This window comes from Gadus chalcogrammus, chromosome 19 (assembly GCF_026213295.1).
Source record: "Gadus chalcogrammus isolate NIFS_2021 chromosome 19, NIFS_Gcha_1.0, whole genome shotgun sequence".
Lineage (NCBI taxonomy): Eukaryota > Metazoa > Chordata > Actinopteri > Gadiformes > Gadidae > Gadus > Gadus chalcogrammus.
This window is the reverse complement of record NC_079430.1, coordinates 891,579-914,975: the sequence shown is the minus strand read 5'-3', so window position 1 is coordinate 914,975 and position 23,397 is coordinate 891,579. Positions and strand designations below refer to the sequence as shown.

The 23,397-nt window shown below is 43.6% G+C and overlaps 1 protein-coding gene across 4 annotated transcripts in view; it reads left to right on the top strand.

Annotated features, from left to right (window-relative positions):
* Positions 1-23,397, top strand: part of plppr1 (phospholipid phosphatase related 1) — a 105,490-nt gene extending 82,093 nt beyond the window's left edge. For 2 of the 4 annotated variants that reach the window (XM_056577895.1, XM_056577896.1), the window contains 4 exons: positions 1,729-1,979; positions 9,884-10,060; positions 18,672-18,803; positions 21,100-23,397. In XM_056577895.1, the coding sequence (XP_056433870.1) occupies positions 1,729-1,979; positions 9,884-10,060; positions 18,672-18,803; positions 21,100-21,132 (593 nt within the window). In that variant the 3' untranslated portion in view covers positions 21,133-23,397. Of the gene's footprint in view, positions 1-1,728; positions 1,980-9,883; positions 10,061-18,671; positions 18,804-20,581; positions 21,040-21,099 lie in introns of those variants that run through there. The other 2 variants (XM_056577898.1, XM_056577897.1) reach the window with 2 other exon arrangements.

The window sequence follows — 23,397 nt, the reverse complement described above, 5'->3', positions numbered from 1 at the left end:
AAATTATATTCGGGGCTAATTAAATAATATCCGGGGCTTAAGCCCCGAATAAAACAGCCTAGTGACGCCACTGGTTTTACCTCTATACTCTGATCAATTCTCTTCACTCTGCTCTCCACTACTGTACACTATCTGTTCTCTACCCTGCTCTACTCTTGGGTCTGTACTGTATATATATCATACTCTGTGCTCTGCTCTATCTCTTCTCTACTCAAATCTGTGTTCTCTACTCTAATCTGTGTTCTCTACTCTAATCTGTGTTCTCTAATTTACCGTATTTTCCGCACTATAAGGCACACCGGAGTTTAAACCGCAGCAGATACATTTAATTATGTGTACATATATAAGCCGCACTGGACTATAAACCGCAGGTGTTTTAATGTTTAATTACCATTAGGGCTGGCCCGAATGCCATTTTTCAGGCTTCGAATACTCGTTGGTTTTTCCGACCGAATATTTGAATACTCGTTCCAGAAAAAACATCAAAAACAACATTAATAATTCCTATATACTTCCTGGAACCGATTTTGACAGTATCTGCATATTTCTTTGGAAGATTTAATAGCTTTTGAACGTTAATTGGTGGCCTAAGTAGGTTCCTTAGTTTCTCCCCGTGAAAGCGAACAGCTGTTGCTCCGTTCCTAATCAGCTGTCCTCTGCCATCTCAGCCCTTACGGGAGCTTTTCAATTCATCCTGGAACGTGCATCTTTTCAGGGAATTTGTACAATAAATCCATAACAAATACCGAATATTGATTGTCTTATGTGTCCATATTATATCCATTATATTGTCCGGGTATTCCCAAGACGCTCACGCTCTGCAGCAAACCAGCCACAGTGGATTGGCGCGGCGCTTTACAGCGAACGTAAACAAACAACTAAGCTAAGGTTAGCATTTCGCTAAGTATTACTTTTCCTCCCGAGATCCCGCTAATGTTGTGTTATAAAGTAAAGGGAAACAAGATATCTATTCTTACTCCACCTCTCTCGCTTCTCTGCTTGGTGTCGCTGACGCTTATAGTTTGCCTCCCTCGCTCTGGTAACGTCACGTAGCCTACGTGAAAAAAAAAAACGAAGCTCCGAATACTGATTTAAGCTTTGAATACTAATTTTCCGAGTGGCCGTTAGCTGTAAAAATCCATATATTAGCCGCACCGTTATATAAACCGCAGAATCGAAAAATGGGAAAAAAGGCGCGGTTTATAGTCTGAAAATGACGGTAATGTGTTCTCGATTCTAATCTGTGTGCTCTTCTCTAATCTGTTCTCTACTCTAACCTGTTCTCTACTCTAATCTAATGTGTTCTCGACTCTAATTAGTGTTCTCGACTGTAATCTGTGTTCTCTACTCTAATCAGTTCTCTACTCTAATCAGTTCTCTACTCTAATCAGTTCTCTACTCTAATCAGTTCTCTACTCTAATCTGTGTTCTCTACTTTAATATGTGTTCTCTACTTTAATCTGTGTTCATGACTGTAATCTTTGTACTCTAATTTGTTTTCTCTAATCTGTGTTCTCTACTCTATTGTGTTCTCTACTCGATTGTGTTCTCTACTCTACTCTGTGTTCTCTACTCTAATCTGTGTTTTCTACCCTGTGTTCCCTGCTCTAATCTGTTCCGTACTCTAATCTGTTCTCTACTCTAATCTGTGTTCTCCACTCCAATCGGTGTTCTCTAGTGTAATCTGTGTTGTATTTTCTCTACTCTACTTTGTGTTCTCTACTCCAGGTGTGTTTGCCTTCGGTCTGTTCGCGACGGACATCTTTGTTAATGCGGGCCAGGTGGTGACGGGCGGTCTGTCTCCCTACTTCCTGTCCATCTGCAAGCCCAACTACACAGGCGCCGACTGCCGTTTACACCAGCAGTTTGTCGCCCATGGCAACGTGTGCACGGGCAGCGCAGCGCTGGTGGAGCGTGCACGCCGCTCCTTCCCCTCCAAGGATGCCGCACTCAGTGTGTACGCCGCCGTCTACCTGACGGTGAGACACACACACCCATAAACACACGCATGCACACACTCACACCCGCACGTAGACACATGAACACAGACACACACACATACGCATACACGCAGTCACACACACATACGCATGCACGCACGGAAAAACGCACACGCACACACGCATGCAGACACGCACATACGCATGCAAGCAAGAAGATGCACACACGCACCCACGCACGCAGACACAGTAAATATTTTTATTTTTAGTTTAGTAACATGGGGTTGTTAGTTGAAACCCATGTTGAACCACCCCATGTATGGCCCTTCTGATGATGGCTGCCGTTACCCAACTGAGGCTGTAAGGCCCTTAGTCTCAAACAGAAGTCACGCACCCTTCCATGTTTCCTACAAGTTCTTTCCTGGGATCTAACTTGGCTTTTTAGATTAAATGAAACCCAACCTTCCACCTGCGCTTTGAAAATATACCACAGGTTGTAATAATATTGAAATCATGAAGAAAATGTTCCCATAAAAAAAAAAAAAAAAGGAACCAAAAGCGTTTGCATACTGAATATTTGATTTGATTGAACGAATATCAGAATATTCAAATATTCCGGATTAGCACTAGTCGTAGACCATGTGTTTAAGGGGCTACAGAGAGACACACACACACACATGTATGTACACATGCATTCACTCATCTATCTAAGTATCCACACACACTCATACATGTACACGTAAATTACTTGTACAGAGGCTAGCATCCCTATCCTATTGGTTGGGATATTAACCCCATCTTCTTTGGCTTTGGGGTATAACCACTTAACACATTTCTGTTAAAGGGGGATTTAAGGCCTTTAAACTTTGTAGGACAACTTATTTATGTATTCCTGACATTCATTCTCAATGAGGCAAGAATGTTTCAGTCAATTTTCCTTTCAGTTTTCATTTAGTCTCTAATATTCTTCATGGTCTGCTGAGCTGGTGCTGGTGGAGGACTTACTTTAAGGCAAATCTTTCAGTTGCCAATTAAGCACCAATAACGTTTGGGACCTTTGCAGTAGTATCATGTATTATTAATATTTCTCTCTGTATTCCGACTGCTGCCGCAGATCTGTTATCACAAACATCTAAAGCTTTTAAGTTAAAATAAGGATAATTAAGTATCTGTTCTTGAATAGCATGACACTGTAAGGGGGAGAAGTCTGAAAGAAGAAAACAGACTGCCACTCCTCAAGTGTTGAGATTGTGTGTTATGAAGGCGATGGCCCTGGGAGGAGACAGAGCCTCATCCTGAAATGGCTAACCATATTGTGGGAGCAAAGCTAAAACATAAGTGTACGGAGAGGAGGAGGAGTAGCACAACATAACAACCTTCTAAGGGCTGAGGAGGTGCATCCAAATGTGGGGTGTCATGAACTAGGAATGCATTTGAAATATATTGAATTCAGAGAATTCAGATACCAGTCATCAAGGGGTAGCTAGGAGCCATGGCGTCTCGCTCATCGACGCTTGGAGGCAGACTGCACTGGGGAATAAAACTCTGTACCTCCTGGGAATTGTACACCCTCTGACAGCAGACTTTCCACCTTATATTGTAGCGGGCCAGTGGGTGTGGGGTTTCCACGCTACCAAGTTGAACCGATAAATGACAACACACAGCAATTCCAGTGCCGAAGGGTTTATTTACCTAGTAAATGAAAAGGGTGGGAAAGGGTCTCTCTCTCTCTCTCTCTCTCTCTCTCTCTCTCTCTCTCTCTCTCTCTCTCTCTCTCTCTCTCACTCTCTCTCTCTCTCTCTCTCTCTCTCTCTCTCTCTCTCTCTCTCTCTCTCTCTCTCTCTCTCTCTCTCTCTCTCTCTCTCTCTCTCTCTCTCTCTCTCTCTCTCTCTCTCTCTCTCTCTCTCTCTCTCTCTCTCTCTGGGCGTGCCACACTGCCAGGCGATCACACAGATCCTGCCTGTCCTTACCTAGCCCTAGCTCCTCTTCCAACATCAACCTCCCCACATGTCTGTTTGCTAGCTCCTTTAAGCACAAGCTCCCCTGCTCAACGATCCCCAGGCTCGCCTCGTTAACGTGAGGAAGTCCATATATGGCTTGGGGGTGGAGCCAGCAGGTTGCCGGACCTACCACTCCCCTCACTCCTCCCTGGCGTCTGCCACAATATCTTGAACAAAGCGTGCGAGCTGCAATGATTGCAAATGATTATTACAAATAAACTGATGATACAATGCTGGTTTAAATGATAGTATGCTGAAGTCACCCCCACGTTGTGTATGACTCTCCACTGCCTGCCTCTCCCTCTCTTGTTAAGCATATTTAATTGCATACTTTAAGTAAAGTGAGCTATCAACGGAGCATGCTGTAAACACTCTCCTAAAAACACACTTCACTTAGGAAACACTCTCACCAGGGGCCCTATCTTCTACCCAGCGCAATTTACTTTCTACACTAACGCATGTCTCGTTGCTAGTTTGAACCCGGCGTGAAGCTGGTTTTACCCCGCAACAAACTCGCGCCACTACACTTTAGCCCTGAGAGGCGTGTCGGCGAAAAGCAGAGGCGTGTTCCTGCTCAAATGATACATGGTGCTATTTTACTGATAGAAAAAGCCATTGCGCCACTGACCGAAAAATACCCGGTCTAGGTGCACTAGTGGATAGCGCAGTTGGTGTTGCTAATTTGACGTACCATGGCAGGTCAGAACTGCAACATTAGCCTTCACACCAGTAGGCTAAACACAGCACAAACGTGCAAATGATTAGCCTAATTTAAATATTATGATGATGATGTGGGTTGTGGAAAAAAATGTATCCATAGGGTTGCATGAATTAACACTGTAGTAGGCTATGCCATTCGTTATAGAATAATAATAAACTCAAGCAAAGTAGGCTATATCCTAGCCTTCCAAAACAAAATCTAATTAAGGGTCAATCATAACGTTGGTTAATGGTCCCACGGCATGAAAATCTCACGGTTTTCTGACATTAATATGAGTTTCCCTTGCCTGCCTATCGTCCCCTTGTGGCTAATACTTGCGTTCGGTGTAAAACGAGCAGTAGGTATCCTGCTCGCCGTTGAAAAAATGGAAGCTCAGGCGCGCTGATTTGGAATGTGGCCCCATATCTCGTCATAAGGGGCCAAGTTTTCTCCCCTTTCTATGCCTTGCACGCCCAGAGGATTTGGCCCGCCAATTAGACAATAAGCTACGACTGTGCGAGCTCTGAATGTGTGTGTGTGTGTGTGTGTGTGTGTGTCTGTGTGTGTGTGTGTGTGTGTGTGTGTGTGTGTGTGTGTGTGTGTGTGTGTGTGTGTGTGTGATTTCACACACTGTAAAGCAAGTGTTGTTATTTGGATAACCGTTCTGCTGTTGGTGTTATGGCGCATAACACGTCGGTTCTTTGACGTCTCTGGTATTTCCACAACAAGACTGTAGTTGGGGTTATCTCAGCCATGGTTGAGAAGGAACTGGGGGAAAGGATCTTTGGCTTTGACTCCCTGAAGCACATGAAATGCGACATGGAGGAGAAAGGGATTGTTGCCAGCCGGCAGCGGGCTGCATGCGGTTAAGTCTACTTCAGATTGATGTGGAAGTGGAAGAACCAGAGATGTCGGAGAACCCGAGAGTCATAATATCGTCTGGAGGCGCACACAGCTTTTGGCCGTGATAATATATATTATATGATATAGATGTCTAGGTATTATATTTTATTATTTAGATATAGAGCTCCAGGATTCCCGCCGGAGCACCCGGAGTGTTCTGAATCTGGAGTGTTCACAGAATTTTTTTATTTACTCTCCTCCTCATTTGCATTAAAGCTACGGACACCGAAACGACGCGTTTGGGGAAAGCTCAATGTGCGACTGACTCGTAGTGGCTATAATTCTGCACCACAACTGAATTTCGGGAGGGTCTTCAAATACTGTGTTAGGAGCCCACTTAAAGCATCCATAACGTAGCATGCCATGGGACCTTTAAATTATTTGGGAAAGAACAGTTGATACAGCGGTAAGAACTTGGATTTAAAAACAATGCTTCTGCAAACACCGTACAGCAAACACATATTTTCTTGACATAGACATCTTGTACAAGCCCATAACCTTTAGGATTGATGAGTATTTGATCGTGAAAAAACATAAGTTTACAGCGAGTGAGTGTAAAAAAGAATGAATGAATGCGGGTGATGCTTTGCGCGTGTTTGTGCACCCATCTGTTGAACACATGCAAACTAAACTCGTAACACATAATACAGTCCATGGCAATGTATATTAATGGGGGGACACTTGCATATTATGAACACAAGGCGATAACGATAATGTGTACAATAATGGTAAGAAACAAGTTTTTTTTATGCATTGCCGCATATCATTAAATAGACCCCCAGTTGCGGATATCCGCATATCATATATGCATCAGGTTCTCTTTGCCCAAATTTACATGACGACTCAATGCTTCTGAAGTTGTAGAAGAAAAGTGCTTTTCCATGTGTGAATTAGGCCTATTATTTGACCATAAACTGAGCCATTTGAAGTCTGAAATTCATGTGGTCATGCATCTGTCTCAGCGGAGACTGCAAACGCGCTGTCAAAATATTAATTTGTCAAGTTCAAATGTGCTTGCTCTTAAAGGGGATGGGAGATGGAACTCTCATTGGTTTGTTGCACGTTATGCCCAAAACACACCTACGGGTTTCAGACCAGTTATGATAGCAACAGCGCCAGATATCCGCCCACAAAGCTACTTGCACTTCGTGCTGCTCACTTGCGTTTCAGACCGTTAAAAAAGGGCCGCAGGTCAAAAAAAAAAAAAATACTGTATTTTCCGGATTATAAGTCGCGGTTTTTTTGTAGTTTGGCTTGCCCTGCGACTTATATTTCGAAGCGATTTATATGCCAAAATTGTGCGTACATAATCTTCGGCCGCAAGATGGCACCGTCATTCATTAGGCCTACAACTGAACGCTGCAAGCCTACTGCACCACTGAATGAATTATAAATAAACTAGACCGTAGACAAAACAAAAGAGAACACAAAAGAAAAAGCTATACTGCACAATTTAAACTGCAGATTATAAAGTATGCAGCCGAAAACGGCAATCGAGCAACAGAAAGAAAGTTTGGGGTGAGTGAAAAACTTGTCCGGGACTGGCGAAAAGCCGAGGAAACTCTAATTGCGATGAAAAAAACAAAGAAAGCTAACCGGGGGCTGAAAGCCCGATGGCCAGAGCTGGAGGAACGAGTCCACAGATGGGTCATTGAACAGTGTGCTGCTGGCCGGGGCTTATGAACGGTGCAGCTGCGTCTCCATGCCTAGGTAGTTGCCAAGGAGATGAATATCACTGATTTTGCTGGCGGTCCATCTTGGTGCTATCGCTTCATGCAACGCAACCACCTGTCTATTAGAGCACGGACCACGGTGTGTCAGAAACTGCCACCGAACTTTCAAGCCCAGATTGACAGTTTCCGTGCTTTCATTGAAAGGCAGGTAAATACACACAATGTGTTACCGGACCATATAGTTAACATGGACGAGGTCCCCCTCACGTTTGACATCCCCATGAATCGAAGTGTTGAAGAGAAGGGGCAAAAAAGTGTGAGCATAGTGACAACAGGTCATGAGAGGTCGCACATCACGGTGGTGCTCGCATGCTGTGGAGATGGTTCAAAGTTGCCACCGATGGTCATTTTCAAACGGAAGACCATGCCGAAAACTGAATTCCCCTCCACTGTTGTCGTGACCACAAACCAGAAAGGGTGGATGGATGAAGAAAAGATGAACTTGTGGTTAACAAAGTGCTTCTCTAAACGTCCTGATGGCTTCTTTAAAACACGCAAAGCCCTACTTGTGATGGACAGTATGCGAGCACACTAGGGATGCAAATTATCGAGTAATTCATTAATCGATAGTTGTTTCATCTTATCGATCGATGATCGATTAATTGATAAGCGGCAATTCTTCTGAGAAGCTGAATTTCCTTCTGAATGTGACACATTTAGGTGGTAATTCAACGAAGTCGTTTAGTTGTTGTACTTTAAAATACATTTACATTTAGGGCATTTAGCAGACGCTTTTATCCAAAGCGACTTACAATAAGTACATTTGTCAAAATACTTCCACATATTGTGCATTTGGCGTCTTTGTCGTCATTAACCAACTTAAAGTGGCTCCATACTGCACTCCGTTTTGCCCTCTTCATCGTGTCAGCTGTGTTCGAAATCGTTCGCTATACACTCGTTCCCTATTCCCTATATAGTGTACATGATATAGTGCACTATATAGGGAATAGGGAACGAGAATTCGGACACTACGCTGAACATTTCTAAACGTCATTTGCGTCAGTAAATGCGCCGGGTATTTGTGTGACGCAGACAGATGCGCCCACATCAAGTAAACAAACCGGGCACTCACGACGAAAGCTGGAGGTTGTATTGATGTTGAATGTTACATTTCCTTGTTTAATTAATTTTGAATGTTAAATATTCTATGTTAAATCCCAAATAAATTGTTGACATTTCTAAACGAAAGCCGGAGACTCCATCATTAAATGTATTCGTTTTCGCGGTTATTCGGCTTCTTCTTCTCCCCTGGAAAAATACAACCGCATTGCATTGTGGTATACGGGAGTAACATGTAGGGAACATCGTATGTACCCTATTTTAAGTCCACTATATAGTGCCCTATATAGTGGACCACTGAGAATTCAAACACCCTAGAAAATGGCGTGCACCCTATTTAGTGCACTACATCCATGATAGGGAACGATTTCGAACACAGCTAGTAGTGTCCCGCTTTTCGTTTGGCTTGTTCTGCTTCGCTTGTGATCCCGCTTGTGTTCCCGCGTGTGCGTCAAGTACGTCTGGCGTCAAGCGCGCCCTCACGTGGACGGTTGGGGAATTACGAGTTAAAAATGCGATTAATTGCAAGTAATTTATTTTAATCGAGTAATCTCTTATCGACAATTAATCGATAATCGATTAATTGTTTGCATCCCTAGAGCACACACAACAGCACAGATTAAAAACAAAATCAAAGCTTGCAACTCCATACCTGCCATCATACCTGGAGGCTTAACTAAAATACTCCAGCCACTCGACATCTCAGTGAACCGCAGTTTTAAGGCTGTCTTACGTCACCTGTGGGAGACGTGGATGGTGGATGGAGAGCACAGCTTCACGGCAACCGGGAGGATGCGACATGCAACCTTCCAGCAAGTTGTCGGATGGATCGACAAAGCATGGACTTCAGTGACAACCGAAACCATCCTGTCAGGATTCAGAAAGGCCGCACTAACTGGAACTGACGCTGATGGTGAGTCTGATGACAGCCCAGCAGAAGAGGAGACGGCGCTTCATCTTCCTCCGGAGATGGCGGAATTGTTCAGAAGCGACACCGAGAACGAAGATTTCGATGGATTTGGTGATGCAGACTGAAGTCGGGGACTTTTTGGCTTGTTATGTTTATGTATAGCCTATATTGCTATTGCAATTTTATTCAGTCTCTCCAGACTAAACGTTCTTGTTTAAATGTTTTAAAATAAATGCGACGTATATATGTTTTTTTCCTCGTCATGGAGCATTTTTTGACTGATGCGACGAATACTCGGGAGCGACGTATAGTCCGGAAAATACGGTAATAATAATTTTGATGGTGATTTAAGAGAAACAACGACAAATACACTTCTCCCCACCTCCTTCTCTGTGGAGTGACATTAATGAGGCATGCGTTGTTAATGTCTACCTCAGCTCTAAGGAACGTTTACATCTCTTACATGTGTCTGTCTGATTTAGAATAATGGATTTAGAAAGGTGTGCATTCAAAGCCTGACTGCGCGTGGGTAGAAGGTCCTGTTCAGGCCCTTTGCCTCTCCCCCTGAGGGAGGGATGCGGATCTGGGGGGGAAGGGTCCCTGGGCGTCTTCAGTGCTAACGTGCTCCTCTCCTCCAGATGTACATCACCAGCACCATCAGGACCAAGTCCAGCCGGCTGGCCAAGCCTGTGCTGTGCCTGGTCACGCTGTGCTCCGCCTTCCTGACCGGCCTCAACCGCGTGTCCGAGTACCGCAACCACTGCTCGGACGTCCTGGCCGGTTTCGTCCTGGGCACGGCCGTCGCCCTCTTCCTGGTGAGACTCCACTCAACTTCACAGGGGTCTGGTTCAGATAAGGTCACCGTCAAAGGCTCCCTGCTATATTTCATCTAGACGTCCTGTATAATATTCCATCTATGGTTTTATCTTCAGAGAGAGTGAGAAAGACGCGAAATAGATGCTTTATCGCTGTATCTATCTGTCTATCACTCCCTTTATCAAGCTTGCTCTCTCTCTTTGTCTGTCTCTCTCGTCTTCTCTCTGCTCTCGCTCTCTCTCCCTCTCTATATCTATATATATAAACATATACATAGATATTTCTCTCTCTCTCTCTCTCTCTCTCTCTCTCTCTCTCTCTCTCTCTCTCTCTCTCTCTCTCTCTCTCTCTCTCTCTCTCTCTCTCTCTCTCTCTCTCAGGGCTGTCAAGCGATTCAAATACTTAATCACATGTTTTCCATAGTTAATAATCACACATCATTTGTTTTTATCTGTTCAAAATGCACCACAAAGGGATTTTTTTTTACTTGTATATTTGTCCATGGGAGTCAACAAATTATGCTAGCTAAAAATTTATGTTTATATTTTATTGTACATCAAATAAGAACCTAAACACAATTTAGTGTTTCCAACCTTTTGTCTAGCCTTAACAAAAAAACAACAGGCTGAAACCATCTGGGCAAACATTTACCGATATGCTTAAATCTCGACTTACAGCATTAGAACGATGATTAGAAAGATGCTTGATGATTTAAGACCTGCTGCTAGCCCTCTTCTTTTTATTTCCAAAAAAGCTCACATAGCAACTGTTGATCAACGGTATATGTATTTTTAGTATTCATTGATTGGGATTTATTCAAGGAGTTTTGCACTCATGGAATCAAGTTGATCAATGCATCATTGGGTAAGGAAGTGAGTCAAAACAACAGTAAAAAATGGCCTCATTAATAACAGTTTGCTAAAGGAGCCTATACAGATTCAAGTCTTTCATCGCAATCTTATTCTTGTTTTTGAAGAAAGACTAGTTTTGCTTCCCGTTTAACTTTTGACATGCAAGTGTTCTTGGTTCATGCCGTTTAGAGACCTCATTATTTTGGGAATCATTCGCTGATCCCCCATTAAAGTCAGTTTCACATAAAGAAGATAGCAGCAGGGGGAGCAGCCTTGTCCTGTGAGGGTATGGATACTTCAATAGTTACAACCAACAGGGGATGTGTGAATAATGACGAGCACAGGATTACTCTTATATGCTCAAACCTAAAGAATGAAACCCACAGACGGGGGGAGTGAAGCCTGCTTCCAGTGAGATGCAGGCTGGTTATTCCTTTAACTCAGATCAATGAAACGGTCTATATGTTAATGGTTCGGTGTAGCCTGCCTCTATGAGAGTTTTGCGATTTTAAGAGGAAGTACGTTAAATGATGGACAAACATTAGTTGCCTCGTCTTGTGCACATTCGACTTTTGCACCATAGTTTGTGAGTCCCCTGGTCGGCTCCTGTAGCTGCTCATGGCCATCTGACCATAAGTTCACGCTCGTCTCTCGATGAGATGGAGGTCTAGCTGAGCACGTCGCAGGCATCTAAAGGGCAGTACTAGGACGTCAATGCATCCACATTCATTGTGGCTTTCACAAAAATTTGCATCAACATTATTATTGCGTTTATCACCCTTAATATATCTATATATCGATCTAGATCTAGAAATATTTAGATATAGCTATATATATGTAGATATCTATACCTGTATAGATAGATGTATAGATATATCTATCAATCTGGTCCTGTCTCGCTCCACTGGCAGAGCAAGGCATACACACTGCCAGGGTTAGGGGTTTGATTCCCACCGGGCCCCCAATGAATTGTACACAAAGGGGTCATCCAACAAACGGCCAAGCCTGCATATATACTGGATATTCCCCATCTCTGTGTGGACGTTGGTCTGTTACTCCGCGCGGCTCCAAAGGCCAAACCGGTTCATAGTATAGCATGTTGCTGCTGCCCTGACCTCTGGAGGGTTGGGTGAACCCAAGCAACACGCGACCGGAGGGCAGAGCGTGTCTAGGGGTGAGGGAAACAGGTTGGGTGAGAGGCGACTTGAAATTGCAACTGTTTTGGTTGACTAGGCAACCGAATTGTATCCATTCAACCTCAAAATAAAATTGGGAGCATTTGTGCAAAATGTATTTTTATCCATACAAACCCTAGTTGACACTCTCAGTATGTGCCCTTGTTCAGATTAATTCACTTTGTCTTTTTTGTTGGTACATCAATCAGTACATTAAATGAAACCTGTTCAAATTAAATACACACCATGTTGCGCTGCCATTGCGTGTTTGTAGGGGTGTTCCCGGGGGAATGTACCATTTCGGTGGGGTGTTTATTTAGTGAATACTTAAAATATGCAGGGCTACATTGTAAGATCTGAAATTGTTTTTTATGGAAACATAATGTCCATAAGTTTAGGTGTATTGCTCTTTTGTTAAGTCTCAAATTTATTCTGTAATTTTATTTTTCAGTAGGATAACTTGCCGAATATACTAGCAAATGTTGAATATTGTTTTTGGATTGCTGGATGTAATTCACTTAGTACTCTAAAACATTTATGTTTAAGCTTTATTGTGGGAACTTTTCCACCCCAAATTGTTGATGCTCCCTACTCTTCATTAGGAGGTGCCTCTACAGGTCTGTGGGTGCTCCTAACTTTATGAAGATGGGCACAACAGTCCTTCCAAGCAAAAGGATTAATGTGGAGCTCAGGGCGGGTTGGATATTACAGGGAGACTCAGGGACTGCAATGCAGGGGTGAAATGGAGAAGAAGAAAGTGCAAGGGGATTGTAGAGAATTATGAAGCGTTTCTGAATTAATATGGGTCCCAACTGTATTTCATGAAACGTACGTGGAGTGCTAAGTATGTTTTAAGGTATTGCCTTGTTCATTTGAAAGTCAGAAATGAGAAATGGGATAGGAATGGTCTTTCAGTTATTCTGTGGAGCACGTGAACCATGAACGTGAACGTGAACAGGTTTCTTAGAAGGGACTACTAGAACCTGACTAGTAGAATCAGGTTACGGTATTAGCAGGTTTGTTTCTATAGCTCACCTCAAACACAAAGTTCTGTCAGATGCCTTTACAAAGACTCCTAAAATGCAACAGTGCAGAAATACATTTGAATAGAAAAGCCCCTTCAGAAGTGTAGTGTCTATAGTAGTTTAGTATATGCTACACATGAACCTCCTAAGATGGCGCAAATTAATTGGTTCGCTATCTCGGGATATTGGGCAATCCCATAATTGAGATCTCAAACTCGGGATATTGCGTGGAGGTGTTATCTTGTTTAATACTTCAGGCTCCATGAATAGTGGGGAATAGTCTGTGAAAAGTGGGGAATAGACCCCTCGACCTTCAGTCTCAGGGGCTATTCCCCACTATTCACTTCGCCTTCGGCGAATAATTGTTAAATAATATTATATGATCCTCTAGTATAGAGGAGACCCTGTAACCCGGCATTGGTACTGTGGTGAGGTGCTAAGGTTGTCCATGCTGCTGAATACCAAGAAGAAAGCCAAGGTAAACACGCAGAGCTGACCTCTGCAGTCTCCAAACCGGGGGCCGACCGACTAAAAGAAAGGGAAAGCTATCTCAGAGAGCCAGGCTATCGCATCCTCAGAATGTCTGACAGCAGCAGCCTCCGCATGCCAGACGGAGAGACACACAGGAGGCAGAGGGCGCTCCCTACATCACCAGGCATTTATTCAGCCGTCGGTCAAGCTTTATTGAACACAAGGGAGAGGGAGAGAGAGAGGGAGGGAGAGAGATGGAGTGAGAGAGAGAGGGAGAGACTAAAACCAGACTAAAACCAGACTAAAACAAGACCAGACTTAAAAAAGACCAGACTATCACAAGACTATAACAAGACCAGTCTATCACAAGACTAAAACAAGACTGGGTCAGAGCGGCCAGCCTTCCCCCTCTGCTGTGCTGAGTGTGTTGCCGGGCTGTCAGACGGTGTTCAGAGGGAGTCAGCTGGGTGAGGGGCAGCCTCTCTTATCACATACTCCTCCTTGAGGGCTGAATGGTTTAATCCAGAAGCCGCTGCTGTGATCTAGTTTATTCTCCACGCCTTGTACATGTGCTCTAGTGACATCAAAGTAGATTGAGGACCTAAAGGAGGTTGCCGTACATTTAATACCGTAGCTCAAGGGCACACAGTCCCCTCGTAAACTGTAGAAATTGACGCTGGAAGAAGGGAGGAATGTTTGTTTTTTAAAATAATACCTGATTATTTACGTTGTTTGGCAAAGACAGAATGTTTTAATGTAGACTGACTGTAGTTAGTGAGGCGAACTACAGCCAAAGCAGACAGTCAACATTGGGTTAGCTAAAAAGAAAAAGAAAATGCATCAGTGCTGCTCAAACTAGTTTCATAAAGAAAGTATTGGACAGAACCAGAACCACGTCTGCGGCACAATAGCTGTTCATGTTCGAGTATGTTCTGGGTGTTATGACCAGTAGACATTGAATTTGTGAAATGTAGAGAAATGCCTGATCCATTTTTCTTCGGACGTTGAGTGTGAAGGATCTGAGCAGATCCTGGCCAGAGATATTGATGATGGTGCAGGTATACAGAGCAACCCAGGTCTATTAGCTGTACGCTCATAAATAGTGGCAGTGGGGTGATTAACAGGCCGTGCATGGGCTGATCAGGAGAAAGGGCTCTGAAGGTTGACAATGATTAGGAACCAGTCCCTGCTTCTATTCCAGGGTTCCTACCTCGAATGAGTGGATTCCGGTTCATGTTTGGTTTGATGGAAAACCAACGTTTCCAGAGTGTAATTCAAAGGCATTGTGTTCAAGTGCGTCCAGTACAAAACGCGCATGGTATGACCCACTTCACCTGGGCATCTACAAAACAAGTTTAGGAGGATGTCACAGACACTCATCAGCAGGTGGAGAGAGAGAGGGAGAGGAGGCATGATAGGTTAGAAGAGATGGGGAGGAGGTGGAGAAAGAGGGGGAGGAGGCATGAGGAGGTGAGAAGAGATAGAGGAGGCTGATGAGGAGAGATGGGAAGAGGTGAGGAGAGATGGGGAGGAGATTAAGAGACGAGGAGAACCAGGATGAGGTGGAGGGATGAGGAGGAGGCAAGGAGAACGTTTTAGGATTGGCAGAAGGAGAGAACCTGAAGAGGAGGGGAAGAGGGATGAGAGATTCAGAGGGAGGGGGGGAGACATGGAGATAAGGAGAGGGAACTGATGGATTTCTCCGATAGCTGCTTCTCAGCTGTAGGTCAGCATCACCCAACAGTGAAGACATGTTACCTTACTCTCTCTCTCCCTTTGTCTCACTCTCTAATCGTGTGCGTGTATGTGTGTGATCGAATCATAGTGGGTAATGACCCCCTTGAGGTGGGTGTCGACAGTGAACCATGTGATGGACGGCCATCTTGGTCCTCAATAATTGGACAGAACACACACACTCTCTAACACACAGACCGAGATTGTGTCGTCTCTGGAGTTTGATTAATCGGGTAAATGCAGCATGTGCATTTACCCAATTTAACTGAACATGTGCAGGTTCAGTTAAAGTTATGCGACTGGGATGGTCAGGTTGTGCAGGTGTGATATTGATCAGCTATTAAGCCATTTCATAATCTATCACCGGTGGGTGTCCGGAGAGAGGCTCCCACTGGACTACAGCACTATACTACAGCTATTCTCCAAAACAATCGTGTTCATCAATTGTTGGGCTTCTATCGTCTGCTCTATGGGCTGTTTCCTTCCTCGTTTATATCACACCAAAGTTAACAGTGTAGCATCAAAGTATTCCTCTAGCACCCTTGAGGCCCCCCGGGTGTATGGCTGTAGGTCCCTGACCTCTGGGGGGTACTGCCCAAGGGGGGAGGGGAATCATCTATAGGTATGGGCGGACAGGGGACCCCAACCCCTGAGACCGCACCGCAACACGGGGGCAGAGCCAGCCTTCTAGAGCTTTCTAATATACCACGGCGCTCTACAATACCATATACAACGCTAGGCCTCTGTCAAACATTGTTAAGTCAATTTACTGGGATAACCTTTAAAGCAGCATGAGAGATCTTTACTGATCAGCCATGCAGCTCTTTCTTACGTGGCTTAGTGACGCCAGAATAAATGGGCCATTGACAGTGCAGCAGATAGCGGTATGCAACCCTTATGGATGTAAGCCACCGGTAGACTCGCCGAATGAGAGGAGCCCCCTTATTCAGCAAGTGTCCAGTTTCCAGACATTGTTCAAAGACTGAGCTTTTTTGCAAACAAAATAAGATGTATTGATACTGTTGTCAAATCACAGATGAAGCATTTTGATCCCCGTTCCCATTAATATATGACCCTATGCAGGAAATTAAAGTTAACATTTCTGGATTAGAAATGCATCTGAAATATAACTTCCAGACCTTTCCACTGATTAATAACTGAACTAGGTGTTCAATGTGATCCTGTTTGCCATAGCTTTCTATTACAAATGACTGCATGGGAATATTTTTTATTCAATCTTCTTTTACCTTTATTATACATTCATCTTCAAATTCTTATCTTATTTTATGATTTAAATGTCTTTAAAAGGTCACCCCTCCTCTGAAGAGAGCCTGAGTCCCTCCCTTCCACAGTCCGCCACGAACCATAGAAGAGCACAACATAGTCGACAGCTAGAGACTGATCAGTCCCTGATACAGTTTGGAATGGGCTGAATTACGCAGAGGATTTATGTCAGTTAAAAGGAACCTAGTCACGAAGGTCCGAATTTTGAAAAAAACTGTCCTAAAACAAAATTATTATGGCTACAAACCCAAAAGCCACGTAAGTGACGTTATAAAATGATCTGGAGTCGCTGGTGTTGATGATTTATTTGTGCAAGACAAGAGATGTAGTGCACTTCACATAAAACTAAATGTTCGTATTTTTCAACAAACTGCGACTTTCTTAAAGGTACATATTATACCACCAGATGTGAGTGTGATTAGCCTTCGCAAGCTGTTTTGAAAAATCTGCCTCTTCTGAAGGTGAACATGCCCACTTGTGATGTCAGAAGAGGCAGATTTTCCAAACGGCATGTAACGGTTAATCTTACTAACATCTGATGGTATAATATGTCACCTTAGACTTCAAAGGTATCTTTTGAATTCGTAACCCTCATACATGGCACATTTCAAACGGAAAGAAAAAATGGCTTCTCTATCGCCCGTGACTACCATATACATATTCTTTCAGAAATGCGGTCAGATGGGTGACAGCAGAAGGGGAGGGCCTTTGTGATCGAAGGATGCCCGCCTGCCTCTAGTAGAGATGTACTATATGGCTGTTGTAGAAGGTTCCTACTGCATATGAACTGGACAAGTGTTTTGTGAACTTCTAAGTCTGTGTTTGAGGGAGGTGTGTTTGGGTGAGGTGTGGTTGGGTAGTGTGTGTTTGGGGGAGGTTTGTTTTGGGAGCCATGTGTTGGGGAGGTGTGTTTGGGGAGGTGTATGTTTAGTGGAGGTGTGGGTCAGGTTTTTGTGTTTCGGGAGGTTTGTTTGGGGAGGCGTGTGTTTTGGGGGGCTTGTTAGTTTTGGGCGAGGTGTGTGTTTGGGGGAGGTGTGCGTTTGGGCGAGGTGTGTGTTTGGGGGAGGTGTGCGTTTGGGCGAGGTGTGTGTTTGGAGGAGGTGTGTGTTTGGGGAGGGGTGGTTTGGGGAGCTGGCTGCTGGATGGTTACTAGGGCAGGGTTCAGAAACCTGATCAAGGCCAGTTCAGCTGTTACAGATGTCAACCGGCCCTCTGTTATTAATACCTCGCATCCCCTCCCCCTCATCACTCTTCTCCTCCCCTCTCAACCCCTATCTCCTTCCCGCCCCACTTCCAATCTCCCTCTCCACTTCTAATCTCCCTCTCCTCACCTCCGACAGTTCATCTCCTCCTCTCCCCCTCTCCTCCTCTCCCCCTCCCCCTCTCTTCCTCCCCCCCTCTCTCTCCTCAGGGGTGGGCCCATGGTGTTTATGGAGGTGGTGTTTGTGTTAGTGCTCTGTGCTCCTCTCGCTGCTCTCCTGTGTAGTTAACACCACCTCACCCTCGCTTCTCTCCCGGCTCAATGATGGAACACAGTGCTGGGTTGATACAGGGGCATTTTGGGGGGGGGGGGGGGGGGGGGGGGGGTTGGTAAGCTGTAGTCAAACTTGACGAGGGGTCTCTGGTGGATGTTTAGTGATTTATCCGTCCATTAGTGGGTGACAGTGTGACCGGACCCCAACAGACAATACTTTCTAATTTATTTCCAAATTATAACATTGAATGTTTCATTATAAGTTGCATTATTTGGTCGATTTTCCCTGCAGTTTAACGCGATGAATAGACCTAGATAACTCAAACTTGCATTCAGAAGATCATAGAGTGGTATCACATCCACTTCGACCCAGATACAGCGGCTGCAGCAAATCCACCGGCTGCAGTAGGGCTGGTGTTGACAGGTTACACATCTACCACGGCTCACCGTCACATCACACTATTCCTCTTTTATTTGATCAAGTGTTGGGTGTGATCTTAATCATAGCCTTAATATAAATAATTATAAACGTAGATTTACAGCTGAAGGAAATGCATCAGGGGATTAATTGAATTTAACTGTGTGTTACTATCCAGGGTGTGTGTGTGGTGAACAACTTTAAGGGTGTCCACGGTGCTGTCACTCAACAGAAGACTGAAGATTACCGCGGTCTCCCCTTAATGACCTTCCCACGGGTGGAGAGTCCTTTGGAAACCCTTAGTGCTCAGGTAAGCAGAACCACTTTTTAACATACTCTTACCCTTAGTGCTCAGTTATCCCGAATTACTTAAACCTGCCGACACCCCTCAAACCTACTGAAACAATTTAAAACTGGCAGGTTGCCACCCCAAACTAATCAAGGAGTAGAAGTATGAATCAAATTGATGTAAAGACTAAACTCACAGTTGTGTGTCTTAAAAATAACAGCTATTAATTTTTTGTAATGCAACTTGCAGAAGCACGCAAATATACTGAATTAGACCCAAATGCAGTCCAAGGTGAATACCCATAGGACCGATGATTACTGAAGCATGCTGATTGACAACCTCAGGCTGAAGGACATCTTGACAGCTGAATGACAACCTTTTGACTCATGGTGCCTACGTACGTTTTCACCTCATTATCTGATACAATAGGCCCAGTGCTCAGTATTAGTTTGCTATTTTTGGCACTTTGCTCGCAATTATAAATGTATCCTTTATCTTCTTTCTTTCTGATTGAATGGTGAATTGATAAAAAATGTAAACCTGATTCCTCTCTAAACATTCTGTAACACTTAATACTCAGGTACCTAGAACACCTTAAACCTAGCAAAACCCCTTAATCATCCTCTAAAACCAACTGACTCCCCTCTCTTTCAAACAGCATAGAATAATCTAAGGTGGCCTGTAAGTTGCCTGAAGTTACTTCAAAAATGATGTTAACATCTACCATAGCATTTAGCAGCCAAGGGATGAGGTTCCTTAATAGATATAGAGGTTTTTTTTTACCTTTTTAAAAGTATGGTCATAGCTTGCAAGTTAGATAGTGGCTTATTTTAAGGCAACGAAAACGCAACGATTCATATACATAACTATTTATGAAAAAATAAATATTAAAAATAGAATAAATTTGTGCCAACACACATTCTATACACTACACCTTTAAATCTGCTGAAACCCTATAAGCATGCTTAAGCCCCTCAAACATAATGCAACCCTTAAGTTCTCGCTTACACAGAACCCCCTTAAATCTGCTGAAACCCCTTTAAACCCACTAATAACCGTTAAACCTAAATAAACCTCTTACTCAGCCCTTAAACTAAATGGAAGGCCCCACCCCTAAGCGACTGAACATTTGTGTGTTTGAGTGCGCGTGTTTGTTTGTTCTTATAAGCGTGTGTGTGTTTATGTGTACGTTTGTGCCATTTTTCTATGCGTGTTTCTGCCGCTATCTGTTACTTTCCTTCAGGATACTTTTAGTACTGTGCATTTAAATGTAAAATCTATCCCGCAAATATTTTGTGGTTAATTTCCATGGCATATTTAAAATGTTGGTGGAATGTTTTGTGCTGAATATTCATATTCATTCTTCTAGAGACATTCAAACTAGATTATCATTGTTAGTGCTTGTAAGTTGCATAACTTGATCCATTCGATTCCTCAATAATTGCTTAACAGTGATTGACAGTACATTGGTGTAGACACACAGTCACATGTCAAAATATCACAAACCTGTGTTAATCATATAATTATATTCCAGAACTCATCCTATATAATGTCTAATTCTTTACTTTCTTTCGCTCTATTTCCTTTCCTCTTTCCTTCTTTCGCTACTTCTTTTATTTATATTTTCTCACTTGCTTTCCCTTTTACTTTCTTATTTGATCCCTTTTGCTTTTTAACATTCTTCCTCACACACACACACACACACACACACACACACACACACACACACACACACACACACACACACACACACACACACACACACACACACACACACACACACACACACACACACCCAGAAGAAATAGCGCTCTTTGAAAGACAAACACCTTGGAGAGAGAGGGAGAGAGGCTTTCATGAGAGTCACATCCCTGCACACAGACAGCCTCCCTCTGTTATTCTGCTCCTCATCTGCACACACAAACACAGTAGGGCGAGCAGCAGCCCAGACGTCTGCCTCTTGTTGTGTGGTGATAACTGGTAATGGATGAGAGTTGGAGGACACACAACCTCCTCTGTTCATTCCTCGTGTTGCTCCAACGCTCCCCCCTGGTTAAAATAGTCTATTTAGACATTATTCCTCTGCTCTCCATCCATCAAGATGATCTCCCACGCACACAGACAAACACGAACTGAGGACCCTTTGAATTGACCGCAATGCCAATTCCTTACTGTATTGACATGAGTTGTTTCCCCCGTTTCTTCCGCCCTCCATTTGTTTACTTCATTATCCATCACTCTTATCTTTCTCTTTCAATTGTACACCTCCTCTCTTTCACCCACACCATCACTCACCCCTCCTCCTCCTGACCTTCAGAACCACTCGGCGTCGATGACGGAGGTCACATGACTAAGGGGTCAGCACCGGGTCACGTTTGCGTCTCCGCAGCACTTCCAGACACAATGAGGTGGACGCACGGCCGCGTGGCTCTGACTGCTAACCCCGCTGATCGGCTGACCCCAGCAGAACGCTGGAGAAACCCTACACCCCACAGGGTTAATACCCTGTGGGGAGGAGAACATACGGCACGTTTTAGAATGGTTTCAAACTAGCTCACAAGCTATCTTAGCTAACAAACTAACTTTGCCCACAAACTAGCTTGTTAGTTTGTGCAGTTCACAAAGAAGTTTAGCTTGCTAATTAGCTTGGTTCACAAATTATCTTAGCATAGTCACCAGCTTATTTAGAAAACAAACTTATCACACAAAGTAGCTTAGCTCATAAGCTTGTTTAGCTCCCTTTGCTAGCCTGCCAAGCTGAACCCTTTGCATCGAGGAGAAACAATTGACTCAAGAAGAATTCAACAGTGGTTGTCGGGTTCGGGCAAGCATTTTTAAGGATGTGTAGGTAGGATATATACAAACACAACCACCTCTTGCCAGCTAAACCAACAATAATGAATAATTTGAGCAACAGAACCACACTAGCAGAGGTTTTGGTATACCTTTGCTTTTCTCCCGCTTTGCCTCTGGACCTAGCGTACAGATCGTGCAGTTTAAACATATCATATCCCAACAATGTAACTAATAGTGGGGGGTTTGTTGGCTATCCACATTTCCTTAAAATCCTGCTCAGTTCTTGGTGTTGGCCGCTGAAGCAATTTTTGTAAAGTGCCCCTATTAAACCTCCAGGGTGAAATTGATTAGCAATTACAAGCCATGTAAAAATCAAATATTCTGTGTCAATCCAGATGCATGATGGATTGATCAGACCAGACCAGTTCGTACAATCCGCTCAATAAACTGGTAGGTTGCTCTGTATCTTTCATATATCTGGGTAGACTCCCACTTTTGATGTCACAAATGGGTTACTTTTGTAATGGCTTGTGAAGGCCAATAGATTTTCCAAATGGGGGCTCTTTAAGTCCCTTGAAACCATTTGAAACCTGGAGTCGTCTGCTTCCCGTGTCGGTGTGAATATTTGTAGTTAGGAAAAAAAAACAGTGTTTTGTACATTTTGTAAGAGCGAGTGCTGTAGCCAATGTTGACAGTGTCACAGTTGCACACTTCCTGTCAGCTGACTCACACTGTTCGGCATCAAATCCTGCCAGGTGACCTGCCTGTTTGCTCCCCCATCATCTTGTTCCCTGTGGCACGAGAATAACAATACTGTTTGTTAAACGTTGATGTTGTCTTGTGATGTTACTCATTTGTACAGAATAATAAGAAAATGTATATTGTTTCCGGTTTTTTTTCATTGACTGACTGTGTCTGGGTCAATTTTTGTAAAAAAAAAAGTCAGTCTGTATGATTATCATTATGATCTGTTTGGACCTGCTTGCCTGCTGTAAACATGGATATGTTATGGTATCACACTTGCTGTTCAGGGCATGAGTCCCTGTTCTTCGAGTGAGGAAATGGGGAAATAATACGAAGGGGTCTATTAGCGATGTCACCATGGGGCGTGGAAACGACAGCCATTTTACTCTTCTCAATCCCCTATAGTCAGGATTGAGTGTGAGTAGTTCCAGCCAATTCCCCATAGTGAAACATCGCTAAAGAGCCTTTCCTTATCCACCATTTCCTTCTAAAACCCTCCACCCCTCTCCCCAGCGCACCAGTGGATTGTAACACTGTTGTGATTCCACTTCCTGGTTGATCCCTATTGGACGCTTTACCCAGCATGAGGGAAGGAGAAAAATATGTTTATAGATATGTTTCATTTTTTGAATACTGTTACAATGATCATTGTCAAATGAGTGTCACTTTTTTTTTCTAAAAATAAAAGAAATGCATTTCTTTTTTAAATGCTACACATATTTATTTTCTTCGGTTCGTCCACAAATTAAATAGTCTGTAGCCAAAATGTGTGGCTATCTCTTCTTCTCCCAAACTTGACATATCATTCGGTAATTCAACATGTTTTCTGCATCCACTTCAGGGCAGGGCTTAATGTAGGGGCTGAAGGGTGAAGGGTGTTTATAGACAGGTGAAGGACTGAAGGGTGTGTATCATCAGGTGAGGGACCGAAGGGTGTGTATGAACAGGTGAAGGACTGAAGGGTGTGTATGGAAATGGAATTTTAATTTGCTGCAATAAATTATGTTGTTGACTTCTAACATGTCTCTATCTTTGCTGTTTAAATCTAACTGTAGTCTATGAGTAATATATCGGC